This window comes from Solanum pennellii, chromosome 4, assembly GCF_001406875.1.
Source record: "Solanum pennellii chromosome 4, SPENNV200".
In the NCBI taxonomy this organism is placed as follows: Eukaryota; Viridiplantae; Streptophyta; class Magnoliopsida; order Solanales; family Solanaceae; genus Solanum; species Solanum pennellii.
The window spans coordinates 69,693,475-69,707,931 of record NC_028640.1 but is presented as its reverse complement, the minus strand read 5'-3'; the positions used below and the strand labels follow the sequence as shown (position 1 = coordinate 69,707,931).

General features: G+C 32.5%; 2 protein-coding genes across 3 annotated transcripts; both read left to right on the top strand.

The window, feature by feature from the left end:
- The first annotated feature begins 4,129 nt into the window (after positions 1-4,129).
- LOC107018405 lies at positions 4,130-8,779 on the top strand. 2 transcript variants are annotated; one of them, XM_027916675.1, is made up of 6 exons: positions 4,130-4,296; positions 5,695-5,835; positions 6,734-6,785; positions 7,211-7,284; positions 8,129-8,218; positions 8,552-8,779. In XM_027916675.1, exons 2-6 carry the CDS (start codon positions 5,768-5,770, stop codon positions 8,562-8,564), a joined length of 297 nt encoding a protein of 98 aa, XP_027772476.1. In that variant the 5' UTR covers positions 4,130-4,296; positions 5,695-5,767; the 3' UTR covers positions 8,565-8,779. The 2 variants fall into 2 exon arrangements, with proteins under 2 accessions (XP_027772476.1, XP_015074362.1); XM_015218876.2 differs by having other exon boundaries at positions 4,131-4,296; positions 8,547-8,779.
- Positions 8,780-10,040: 1,261 nt separating this feature from the next.
- LOC107016995 (NAC domain-containing protein 91-like) lies at positions 10,041-10,736 on the top strand. Its single transcript, XM_015217288.1, has one exon. The coding sequence runs from the start codon at positions 10,041-10,043 to the stop codon at positions 10,734-10,736; it is 696 nt and encodes a 231-aa protein (XP_015072774.1).
- The last annotated feature ends 3,721 nt before the right edge of the window (positions 10,737-14,457 follow it).

Here is a 14,457-nt window from a genome sequence, read left to right as displayed (position 1 = left end):
TTTAAGGCATTCTAATTATTAAATGTATCTACTTAATTCCTTGAAAGTCCCTTCTATTTTCACTATAAAAAAGAATCATTAGCAAGTACCTACAAGTACTTCAACTAATTAATTATTAGTATCATAAATAATTGTTTGAGATGGCAAAATCAAGCAAATCTATGATATGTATGATTTTTATCATGTTTGTTCTTTTTTCCCCATTAATTCAGGCAACACAAGAGCTATCATATGCACCTGAAGCATCATCACCATCAATGTCAATAAAACTATCTGAGGCGAGTCGTAATGCTCGCGTTCTTGTTAAAGGTATAATAAATTTCATATTTTTCATGTTCTTATTTTTTTCGTTGGTTAAAATCTATTTAATTCTATAAAATAATGTCTTAACTTAAGAATAGATATAAATTCAGAAATATTATTTAACTTAGATTTAAATTCAGAATGTTTAAAATTAATATTCGATGTCGTAATCTCAAATATAATAATTTTTCTCATTTTAATATACAATTTTAGTTTTTTTAAAAAAATACATTTATTATTTTATGTATGTAACATATTGTTTTTGAGTATTTCAGGTTGCATTAACGCATCAATGTGCAAAGATAATGATTGCTGCATTTGTGATTTAGGCGAATGCATTCGATGTTGTAATTAATGATGTAACAGAATCATTTATATTTTAATTATATAATGAAATGATTGATTAATGAGTATCGTATAATTAGTTACCAATTGCCCATTTATATATTATATTATATGCTTAAAAAGAAATTGTAAAATATATGCACTACAAAATAAGAAGCTTAGACAGGAGATATAGAAAGTATAAATATAATAATTTTTTGAAACTTTTTAAAAAATTATAGAGGAATTTTTAAAATTAATTCAAAATTTATAATCAAACAAATATTTTAAAATAATTTTATAAAATCTAATTCATAATTATAATCAAATGCTAGAATAATATATGGAAATACGTTGTAGCGTATTTTGCCATTTATAGTCAAACAAATATTTTAAAATAATTTTATAAATCTAATTCATAATTATAATCAAACGCTAAAATAATTTATGGAATATGTTTTAGCGTATTTTGCCAAATTATTTAAAAGCCGATATATTTTAGAGAGTTGTGTTTGACAACACTTTTTAAAAAGAAGTATGATTAAGTTTAGTAGCACAAGTTGTTATTCAAAAGCTAAAACAATAATATAAAAAATTTCAAAGTACTTTTATAAAAAATTGGTTCACCACAAATTTTAAAAAATAGAGGTATATTTTATAAATGTTATGAGAAATTAATGAAAACAAAAATAGATTATTTTGGTTATAATGTTAGCAAACTTAAATAGTAAATTTGATTGATGAAGGAACTCTTTTAAGCAATTTGATAAAAATTCTAGTCCCCTCGAGAGAACTCCTCCATTTTAATTTTTTTTTAAAATCTAATTTTAACTTCATACGGAATCTAATAAAATTTAAGTAATGAAGACTTTTAATTTTGTTGTCTTAAAATAAAGATATGTAGAATATATTAAAACTTCATTTAATATTGGGGTCTTGAACATATCATATAGAAAATTAAAATTAAAAAGTTGCTAAAAAATACTTTATATCCGATTTTTCCCTTGTATAATCCATTTTCTTATGTTTAGATGACTTAGGATAGTTTGGTACAAATATTGCTAATATATGGATTAGTAACACATGCATTAATAATGCATGGATTAACAATGTAGAAATTATTTTTTATTGAGTTTATGTATGGTTCATTGCTTCCACTTAATCTTGTATTTGATTTATAACTCTAACCAAAAGATTCCTATTATACCCTATGTGTTATTATGAGTAGGAATGAACGCAGTTCGGTTTGAATAGGTTATTGATTAAAACAAAAAACAAATGAATCTAGTTGATTTTTTAAATTTCTAAAACCAAATCAAACAAAAAAATAATCGTCGATTTGATTTTTGAGGACATATGTATCTCAATATAGACATGAACACCTAGTATGTGAATAATTCACATAAAAGCTATTGTCGGTTCAATTTAGCAATACTATCTAAATATAATCAATTGTTTTGTCAAGTGGTATAAATAGTGATCTCAGCCTCTTTATAGTGTGTGAAGTAAAATGAAATAGGGCAGTCGCATAAATGATTTCATTGCTATCATTAGGACAAAACAATAACATATTCTATATAATTTTATGAATAAGATTTGAGTAGATTTATGTGTACACGTTTTACCTTTATTTTATGAAAGTAGAAATGTCATTTTCAAACAACTATAGACACAGATAAAATGGGAATAATAACAATAGCAAAAATACAATAATAGAAAAATAACAACAACAAGAGGTAATAAAATCTTAGAGATAATACAACTAGTAAAGAAAACCAGTCACCACTTGATTATCTACTAATATTTTATCCTAATTTTGATCTATTAACTTGCTATCCTAATCTCATCTCTTATCCTCTCTTAGATAGAATTATATCCTCACAAACTTTTCACATTTTTTCAATAAAGCAATCCTCTTTTCATATGCTCGGACCAATAAGGAACTTTTACATATAACCACTCAAAAATAGCTTCATTACTCTCCATAGCTATAGTTTGATAATTACAACTTGTAGCTACATGTTATAGGGAATAGGGGTGCGTGGGACTGGGAGAGAGAGGAGAGAGACGAGCGAGAGAGGGCAAAGAGTGGGAGAGAGGTGAATTGTATATGTATATCGATTAGATAATTGTATATTATACATACGTGTTTGTATATATGGCAAACGAGATTATGAGAGGGAACAGAGAGGCTAGCGAAATTGGGAGAGAGGGAGGACAGAGGCGAGCGAGATTGGGAGAGGGAGGAGAGAGGCGAGCGAGTTTGGGAGAGAGTGAGGAGAGAGGCGAGTGAGATCAGGAGAGGGAGGAGAGAGGCGAGCGAGATAGGGCGGAGAGTGTGAGAGAGGTAAACTGTATATATATCGGTTAGATAATGGTAATATTATACATATGCATTTGTATATATGGCAAGCGAGATTGAAAGGAGGAGGAGAGAGACGAGCGAGATTGGGAGAGGGAGGAGAGAGGCGAGCGAGAAGGCAGAGAGTGGGAGAGAGCTGAATTGTATATGTATGTCGGTTAGATATTTGTATATTATACATATATATTTGTACATTCTCGAAAATTATACATATATAAACGTGGCTGATTATACAAACTCGAAATCAATCCACGTAATTAATGTATAATGTTAGCCGTAGTGATAATTATAGTAAACTATAGCTATGATGAATTAATTAAATAGTATAAATTTATTTAACCGCGTAATTTTTCCTTTTCCATATCTTATTCATTGCAAAGGTCAATAAATTAACATCATCAAAAACAAACTTTTATGGAGAACAACATTAACAACAACCAACTCTTTAGTAGCAAACTAAATTTGAACATTTAAGGCTGATAATGGAGCGGATGAGATTGAAACTTGACCCGCAAAAAATTCATCCAATCCCGCCCTGCTCCGCATAGGATTTGTTGTTGAGGAATGTAACGATCATTTTCGATCGTTTTGAGCACTAAAACTTTTTATGTCAGAAAATACTTTTCGATAGATTTAAAGGGGTGTTTTGGACTATTCGTAATTATAATTATGTAATTAGTGGGATTGGTTTAATAATTTATAGAGTTGGTGGTTAAAGAAAATAACATTTAAATTTTGTAATGTGTCACTTTTACCATGGCTATAATTAAGACTGGTCAACGGTCCGGAATCGGGTCAGCGGACCGGAATGAACCGGTACCGGACCGGACCGGAATCCGTTGACCGGAATGTTGACCGGTACCGGGATGAACCAGACCGGAATTACCGGGATGATTCATCGGTTCCGTCCCGTTCCACTATATACCGGGATGGAACCGGAATGAATCGGAACGGACCGGGATGGAACGGGACGGGATTAACAGGACGATATTTTTTGAAATTACGAAAATATAATTTTTTTTATTTTTTAAGTATAAATTAATAGTTTTTAAATTTATACTATAAAATTTGTATATAAAATTTTTAGAAATCAACTCTAATTTATAAAACAAAAAAACTAGCCGTTTTAANCCGGAACGAACCGGAACGGTAACGGAGCGGTACCGGTACGTCCCGTTCCGTTGACCAGTCTTAGTTATAATTGGTTATATAAGAATTTTGGAAAAGATATAATCTGGAAAAGAAAGGATAGAGAAAAATAAACCTAGCAAATCTTCCTGCGGTGTCTAAGAGAACTAGCGAATCAGGTAATATTCTAAGTGTTAAATATATTTCGCTATTGATTTATGTTCCAATTTGATTATATTGATTATGTAATTAAGGTTGGGTTGAAATTGAGGTTAGATAGTAGCATTGGGTTGGAGACGAGATTAACTCCATTAATTTGTTAAGTTTCCAGTGAGATTATTTTAAGGAATTAAGAAAGGTATCTTGAAAATCATAATAAGATGGCTCTCCTGTCAAAACTATTGATCGACTATAACGTGGCATATATATATACTTTTGTTGTTAACCGTCTATGGCCATGAAACAACTTAAGATAACAACAAGCATATGATCAAAAACTCAATACCTCACAAAGTATGTAGACTTAAAGTGAAAGTTATTAATCCATATCTTTAATAGTTAAACATATGTCATTTAGGTAACTGCATAGAGAATATGATGGTATCCCAGGTATATGTTGGTTGACGGTGCTCGTGTGTAATGGTCATTAAGCGGTGGTTGTTGTTGTATACCAGTTGCACACAAACTCTTGAAAGAGAATCAATTAGAGCAATTTATATATAAAGAAAATTCAGCATGTGCCTTTGATGAAATTGAAAAGCAAAACATTTTAAATTTTGTATGGGGAAAGATGAATACTACTGCTATTATTCTCAAATGTCCACTACTGCTTAGGTGCTCATTAAATTGTGTTTTTTATATAGGAATAGAATTACAGTTGGTTGAGCTTACCACTGGTTTCATCACCAGTGGTATAGGAATTAAGGTTATTAATATTATTATCATGTTATCGAGTTAAGTTTTTAATAGGTAATTAAATATTAGGTTTATTGAATTACTTAATTTTCATTAAATTGTGCTAATTGGAGGAAGTAAGACTTATCTTTAGGTTGAACTTTAAGATATTGATTATAGAATTAGGTTGATTGATGGGTATAGGCTAATCGTGCCGGGTCTGGCATATTTTTGTTCATTGTTAATTGTTCATTGTTTTACTCTTCATTGATCATATACTTATAGAGGTAAAGTCAAAGAAGGTAAATATCACACTTAGGTTTATCAAACTTTGGCATTTGTCTTGGACAAGACTAGGGTTCAAATGCCTCATCCCCATTTTGGAATATGAAGTTTTCAATCACAGGAAGAAAACAGATTAGTCAATCATCCTCCATATGTGCAGGAGAAATTACCAGGAATACTTTAAATATGAAATGTATTAATAACCTACTCTTTGCAGAAATTAATTATACTAAAACTGTAACTGACACAGAGTGTTCCTTTAAAAAATAACATATGTAAGTGTTGATGATGTTTGAAGTTTTCCTCATCAATGTTAGATTACTGACAGCTATACTTGTTAGTTTTCTTTGCGAAAATGACCTTAACTTATAATGATCTGATGACATGTTGTGATTTAGGACTGAAAGAGAACAACAGAGGAAATGTTCTCTTTTAACTGCAAGAATTCTATTTCCTGCTTTGGGCTGTCTGATGCTAGGGACATTGATGTACCCCATTGTAACTGGTGTTTATCCATTTCGCAGAGATGTTTTTACTCCGTAAGTTATTTCTTTGTTAATTTATTCCTATTTTAAACAGATACCATCAACCTTGTTTTTTCTGGTCAAATGGAGACTCTGCTACCAATTTAGAGGATATTAGCATTGATGGAGGACTTTGTTAGTACTTGAAAGTTTTTTGGTTTTCTTGTTTGAACTATACTTAGATCTCTTCTAAATTGCTGCACTTTATGGGGAAGTGACATAAACCTCTCTTAACTGGAAGTTTTTGTGCTATTCTGGAGGAAAACTCTCTTTTCATTTATTCAATGTCATATCAGCATTTTATTTACTTAAGGAAGTATATATCTTTCCCGGAATGAGTTCCTTAATGAGAGTATATCTGTATACCGTGTAAACTTTAGATATTAAAACGTATGACTAGACTGATCTATCGTGAGCTTTATAACTTTTCCCTATGTAACATAATTCTACTGTCAGATAATATGTTATCTATGGTATTTCAAACTCTATAATAGGAAGAGACGTGCTTCTCTGATGCTAAATTTCGATCAGAATTTTTTATTAATTATCCTCTTCTTTGGTTTGTAAAGTCTAACCAATAGAATACTTATGAAATTTGAAATGGGCTCTTTCTTCCACTACATGAATTCACTATGTACAGGACATTCTTAGGGCCTAGATTCAGGAAAGTTATCAGCATTTCCTATAGCTATTCTGGTTGGTGAAATGCAATCCTAGACATTGTCTTCTTCTTTGTCCAAAGGGCTGTGGTCTATCATTTGCAAATTTGTTTGGAAGTTTCTTCTGGAAAACAAACTTCATGAGTTTGTGCTGAAGTATTACATATGCATCTTCTTACATCAGCTGATTTTAAACTTCTGCTTGGTATAAGTCTTTCTTTGACATGCAATTTAAGAAGTCAATATATGTGCAGGTGGCTGACAGCAGCTGTAATTGATTTTTATGTCGCTGTTGTGACTCTCTCGGTAAGCTTTTCACTGTTTATCTGACTTTTTAAAATTAAAAAAAATATTGGGGAAGGGGAAGGAGAAATAAGGGAGGGGATTACGAAGTGGGAAATCAAACTCTCAACAAGAAGGTGAAAATTTAGGTAGTCAACAACTGAGCTTACCAAGATTCCCCTCTGTTTAGCTACCTTTACTCTTAATCTTTCTGGTTTTTGAAGATTTTTCTGTGCATAGCTTGATAAGGAAGTCTAAAGTTTGTAAAATTCGATTTATGGCTAAGGCATGCAGCATCATACCATACACTTTGGTAATACAGTAATAGTTGACTACTAATTAGGTATTTTATCTAAGGCTAGGGCCAGTTGCTGCATTAGGTGTCAAAATCATCAGTTAGGACTTTTCACGTGATTGTTGATCTTAGATGAGTTACACTGTTTTTTCAGGTTTGGGTTGCATATAAGGAATCAAGTTGGCTGAGTGCAGCTTTATGGATAATACTTATAATTTGTTCTGGCAGGTACTTTTTTTTTGTTGTTGGATAATGCATTAATTTTACTCCCTCCATCCCATTTTACGTGATATAGTTTGACTGGACACAGAGTCTTAGAAATATGGAAATATTTTGCAATGTTTCAAAACTACTCTCTAAAAGAAATAAATTTTTAAATAGAAGTGTACACCTTTTGGACTTTTTGCCAAATAAATGGGATCCAACATGCGTAAAATGTCGATAGTGTCATTAAATATTTGCCAATTAAGGAAACATGTCAATTCTTTTTGAACAAACTACAAAGAAAAATGTGTCATATGAGCAGAGGGAGTATCAGTTTGAAGTTAGCTCCATCGGTACATCGTTTTATTTGTTGCTCTACGTAGGTGAAAGCTAAATATGAACTTCATTCATATGTAATGGAATGAGGAGGAGTTCACATATATGTGTTTGCATGCCTTTATATGATTCTGAATGAGAAGGGGTTTCGTGAATTTGTCGAAATAACTAAACATATCTTGCTTGTTTGCCAAGAAGTCAATTAATATTCCAGCCTTTGCCTATGGCAACAACTGCATTAACAACTAGCGTGCATTATTACCCTCTTTTTAGCATCAAGCTTTAAGTTTCTAGAGTTCTCCTAAACATGAATTAATATTCCATCAAGAATAACCATAGTTTAATCTAGTTAGTATTTCCTATACATGAATTTATATTCCAACTGTATGACTAAAGGATGGTTTCATTTATTAATTTTCTGGTCTCTCAAAAACTGATGGCACTTTTTCGGCTACATATATCTGATATGTTGCAACTGTTTGTTTTTGTACCATAATTATATCTAATTCATGCTTTATGTTTATTTCCTCAGCGTCAGCACATGTGCCTATATAGCTCTTCAGCTTTTCAATCTTTCATCTCAAGATCCCGTCTACCTTGTTCTTTTCAGCAGCCGCAACAGGCAAGTTTGTGCCCCATCTGTTTAAGTGTGTTCTCCTCGTTATGACATAGATTTTGTTTGTTCGTCCTTGTGAACGATCAAATGAAGAGGATATAACTTCCTGTTAGCTCCGCAGAAACAACAACAATTTGTAGTACAACAAATATTCATCCTTGATAGATATCCTTGTTCTAGTCAAAGTTGAACCATATTTGGAATTTCCTTTCATTTGTGCAAGTGATTGAATCCTTCTTCTTTTGTTCATGGAATTTTACTAATTTTAAGTTTATTGTTTCTTAACAATTCTGTACACATTACAATGTTTTGTTTTTATGACTCTTCTTATTAGGACAGAAAAAGGGTATGAAGAAACGTCTCAAACAGAGAGCATTGGAGAGGGTCAATTGAGGAAGAAGCTTTGTGGTTGATTTGGTTTTGATTTCATAATTGGACTCTTTCATCATTTATATCTTTGTAATAAATATGTTAAATAATAAACTTCTAATGCACATATTTCAGTGTAAAAGAATCAAAATCTTTTCTGTGATAATTATTTTATGGGAAAATAAAGCCTTGTTATTATTGATCGTATGGTAGCTTATATATCAGGAAAAATATGTACAAAATAGAACTCTACAACAGAGTATTTAAGGATTAATGACGAAGATATTGTACCTTGTGTGGGAACAGAGTAGATAAAATGAATGCTCACTGTCCAACGTTTTGTACGATAAAAATGTCAGCAAAACTTAGATGTGTTGTATAGAGTGGAGTATTTGGCGTTTAAGAACTCGCACATTCATCCAAGAGATGCAAGTAACATAGATGAGATGTTGAGATAGATGTGTGGGCATACTACGAGAGAAAATTAGGAACATAGATATTGGAGACGAAGTGGGAGTAATCTCTGTGGAGGACAAGATGAGATTAGATGCTCACCCAATGAGGAGTGTTATGAGGTGATAAAAGTTGGTTGTAAAGCGTTTTAGAAGATGCAGAGGTAGATCGAAAAAATATTGATGAGAGGTGATTCGACATGACATGCACCTTACCGACGAGATGACCACAGATAGGAGAATATAGAAGTTGCGGATTAAGACTTGATCGTGGTCTAGTTTTCGATATCAATATTATACCCACTCTTTTGTTCTTCGATTCTACTATTACTTGTTGTTTTCATTGCTTCAGTTATTGTATTATTTATTATTACTACTGTTCTTTTCTCCATTATGCTAAATGGTTTTGTCACTATGACTTGTACTCACTGATTTTGACATGGAGTTTATTGGAAACAACATATCTACTTTCATAGTTTTAAGGTCTAGATTACGTACACATCATCGTCACGAGGTGTGAATTATATTTGATACGTTTTTGTACCACAATTTTATTACTCAAAATATGAAATAATAAAGTATGACGGATAGCTTAGTTTGAATCTTGAAAGAATCTATGATTAACTATGTTTTATTTTCTAAATGATATTTGTCACAAACACCATATACTTAAAATATTATTTTTATATTATAAAGAAATAAAGTTAAAACTGGAGTTCATAACTTTCCAAATCCTAAGTTTCTATATGCTTGGTTATAGAAAGCGTGTAAATTATTTCCTCATTTTTGTTTTTTTTTTGTATAAAAATTTCCATAAATAGTTTCCTTAAAATATACTAAGTACTACAAAAGTTTCCAATTTTTTTTTTGTTATAAAAAACGTGTAGAAGTATAGAAAGTTTCCATAAAAATTTTACATACAACTTTGCCTCTCTGAATATATTGGAAACTCTGTTTTCTTGTTTTGTACGAAGAGAAAAAAAGAAGAAGAAAAAAAAGAGTGTATAATGGAGAATTTGCAAGAAGGTTTCCGATTCAGTCCTACTGACGAAGAAGCTGTTACTTTCTTATTGAGATTCATTGCTGGAAAATTGATGGATGATTCTGGATTCATCACTTTTCATGTGGATACTTACGGTGAACAAGAACCATGGGATATTTACAATCAAGGAGTATCCTGTTGTAATGACAATGATTGTAGTCAGTATCGCTTCTTCATTACAAATCTCAAGAAGAAAAGCAAGTCGAGGTATAGTCGTAATGTGGGAATTAAGGGTGGCAGTTGGAAACAGGAAGACAAAAGCAAACCTATTAGAAAGAGCGATGGAGCAGTGATTGGATCCAAGAAGAGCATGTGTTATAAGACGAAAGGGTATAAACAGGAACATGGTCACTGGTTGATGAAGGAGTACGACCTATCTCCGCATATACTTGACAAATTCGACAAGGATTGCAGAGATTTTGTTCTATGTGCTATTAAGAAGAAGAAAAGTAGCTCTAAAGGGAAATTGAATATTGTTGGTGAACAAGACCAAAGCTCATGTGAGGGATTACAAGTGGATGCAGGGGAACTAGAGTTGCAGAATATTGATATGCACGAGGGGACGAGCAACTTGGTTGAGCCATTATCAGCTCCTGTCTTTGATTTTGATTATCAATATTCGCCTGCTGACTTTGATGGTCTAAGAAGCATTACTGCTTAATTATTAGAATTCTTGAAAAAGTTGTATAAATAAGAAGTCTTACACTTTTAATGAAGTTGGGTGTTTTGGACAGTCTTGGTTTTCTTTTGTCAATGATATTTGCCTTGGATCCCTTTCTTCAATCACTAATTACAAGTCTGATACCTTCTTATGGCTAGTGTAACTTACCACAAGGAAAAAATGGGATAAAAATAGGATATCAGTAACAGCCTTCTTCTCAAACCAAGAAACAATTTAATTATTTTGATATGGAAGAAGTAATAGCCTAGATAGGATATAGTCTGCACAAACTTTACTTTTGCCTCAAGATGAAATAAACAATTGTTTCTAATAGACTCTCAGCTCAATACAAAAACGATTTATATCCTCTACTTGAGTTACATATTTTGCTATTCTCAAGAATTATATACTCTTTCCGTCTTAAAATAAATATCACCTTAGGTATTTATTGTATCTCAATAGAGAGATGGTAAAAGCATTTTTGTTTGGTTTGTCTCCAAAGAACGTACCCTTAAGAAGACAAAAAGTTTCTAACATTACAACTTTTATCTTTTCTAAAGAGATGCAACTGTTCAAACTTCCGATGCTTGAGACAAGGTGTTGTTTTTATACATCTCACTCATGGTGGAGAATGCACGTTTCATAGTATAACATCATCAAGAAAGCAATCTAGAATCCAGCCATTGCCACACAAATCACGGTGATCACGAAAAATTCTCCAACAAGAAAAAAAAAGAGGAAGAAAGGCATGCACATGACTGGATTATAAGATTAGATTAGCTTAAATATAACATGTGAATCCAAAAACTATAGTATAAAGCACAAACAAAGCATGCAAAAATTTCGAAAAAATTTAGTTGCCTGTGGTTAAGCAGCAGTTCATCACGGGCGTTTTCCAAAGAAATCCTTGGTCCTCTTCCTTATGCGCGTGAACAGAATAACCGCAGCAGCCAGGACCCATGGTGGGATATTACCACCAGTGATGTTCAACTTTTTGGCCCATTCTGGAGACTCTTTCATCACCATTACTATCAATATGGTGATCACTGCAACACCAACCAATATCCTGGTAATAGGTTGGATCAACGAGTCCTATAAACAAAGACGAAAAACTATTAGAATCCATCTATGCATATAACAACCTATTTTGTGAAGAACCATGTGAAATATGGTCATTTTAGTGACAAGAATGCCTTGGTAAAGTCATTTTATGACATTTTCACATCTAGTTCAGCTTTCTTGGACTGAGAAATACAACTTGCTTATATAGAAAGGGCAATTTAATCTCATTTACCATGAGCAGTTCCCTTCAGTTTCCTTTCATGCTCTCATTGTTAGGGCCTCCCAATGTGGACCTTATTTATCTTAACATGGATACTAATATAAAGATTTTTTCTCTGATAGGATTCATAGAAGAATTTATTTATCTTACGATAAGCTCTCCCTGTTTGCCAATTTTTGTTTTCAAATGAAAGCGCTCAGGAGAACCAGCAGTAACATAATTTGATATCCTTTCAACAGTTTCAGGGAAGTATTCAACAAGGTTCAAAGTTCACACTGCATTTCAAGAAAACCTCTTGCAAACAATTCAAGATATAACTGGGTAACTGCAGATCATGTTTCTACTGATGTTTACAGAACGATCAAATAGACAGAAAGAGCACGACTATTTTGATATTCCAATTTTCGACATTGAAATGCCAAACTGCAAAACTCAGCACATTAACCTTCCTCAACTAGGCAGTTTCTGCTTCCTTTCCAGAGATACTCAGTGTCAGTTCTCATGTTAAAATTAAGTATTGTGAAGACTATGATTACAAAAAGCTCACTAGAAAAAAAAATGGAAATTGCCTTAGGAAGAGCTCTTTAAAAGATAGAAAGAACTAGATGAGACCTTGAAAATATAAGCTTATCCATTCAAACGACCAATCAATGAACAACAATTGAGCCTTCTTTTCACACCGTTAATTTAAGTTTCAATCCTCAACTAATAACTCTTATCCAAAATTTACCAGTTGGAAAAAACAAAGTGCAAAATACAGGTAACTCCTACACCTGCTGCCAAATCCACTTCCTCCGAGAGACTCAAGATCTATCATCTGTATTTGTCTCCAAACTTAAATCGCCAAGAAACTGATGGTACAATCTTTAGAGTTTAGTGTCAATCCCAAATGTTTTGCCCAAAAGTACATCATGTTTTTCCAAATTTCATCTTCTCCATGTCGTTCATGCAATATTACCATATGTCTCAAAAGAGATAAGTTTTCCTAATTCATAGATCTTCAAAATTGGCCAAACTCTATCCTAGTTCACAGAGAGTTAAAGAGACACTTATGGTTTGGTAGGCTGCATAAGCGGAAAACGATACCAACATAAAATTCTACATGAATAATTTACATTTGTTTAGCAACATAAACTGCTGCAATTCTAATTTAACCACTGAGACATTAATAAAAAGTTCAAATTATCATATAGAACTCTGTATAACTATTGCAATGTTATGGTTTTCAATATTAAACTCCCGTATGTGATAATACATGCATGAGTTATGTGAAAATCTATCTATAATTTTATCTATGATAAAGTAGGGGATAGTTATATATGTACTAACAAAACACTTAATCTAGGCAATCCCTACACAACAATTAATGCAATATCAAAATTCAGAAATCCTAGAACCCTCGGTACATATTATTGACTCTATAACGATTGCTTATTAAATATTTATTGCATGACAAATTATGGATTATAATCCTATATTCCTATATAACTATCACGCTAACAAAACTATTACTAAGTGAATAAAAAACCTATCTGAATTGTAGCATCAAGGGTGCGACTACTAGTCGTGGAACGAGAACGAGGAGGTCAAAAAATACTAGTATGTGATTTCTTCCAGTCTATGGAAGACTTGATGCATAGAGTTACCCAATATCTGTATTGGTGGGAGGCAGCAAGAACCAGGTGCGGGAAAGCTGTCCCTGACACCACTGCTAAAGAAATATAGCTGAATTTCATCACATCCAACTCAAAGAATGGTGCAATAAAGTCCAAAGCTCATCGACAAGTTTTAGTGAGGGATTACAAGTGGATGTAGGGCAATTAGAGTTGCAGAATATTGATATGCACGAGGGGACGAGCAACTTGGTTGAGCCATTATCAGCTCCTGTCTTTGATTTTTGTTAGGTTATTAGCATTTTAATATTAATATTTAACATAATAAATTGCTTTATTTTGGAGTTATAAGAATGAACATTGGAATGGATGACTTCTACATCATCCATTAGCATTGGTTATCCATCAATGTATTTCATTCTTAATTCCTCCATTACTCCCTTTGTAACCTATGTAACATATGTAACTCCCATTGTAACTTATGTAACCTATGTAACTCCCATTGTAACCTATGTAACTCCTAAGGCCATTATCTTCACTATTTACTACCTCCATTATCTTCCTATTCATTGCTAGGAAGACTTCTTGTAGTATAAATAGTGGTAGTCTTCATTTGGTTTTAGAGACACACAATTCATAAGAGAAAACAAAGAGTGAAAGAGTTAGTCTAAAAGAGAGTTCTTATTAGTTGAAGGGAGGTGTTCTTTTTTGTGGAGCTTTAGACTCAACTCTTGTCCAGAGTTGTTGAGTTATACTTTGTGAAGGCTGTTGTATCCTGGAGGGGACAAGTCAAAGAGGACTACTGCTGGACCGGTGAAAACATTTG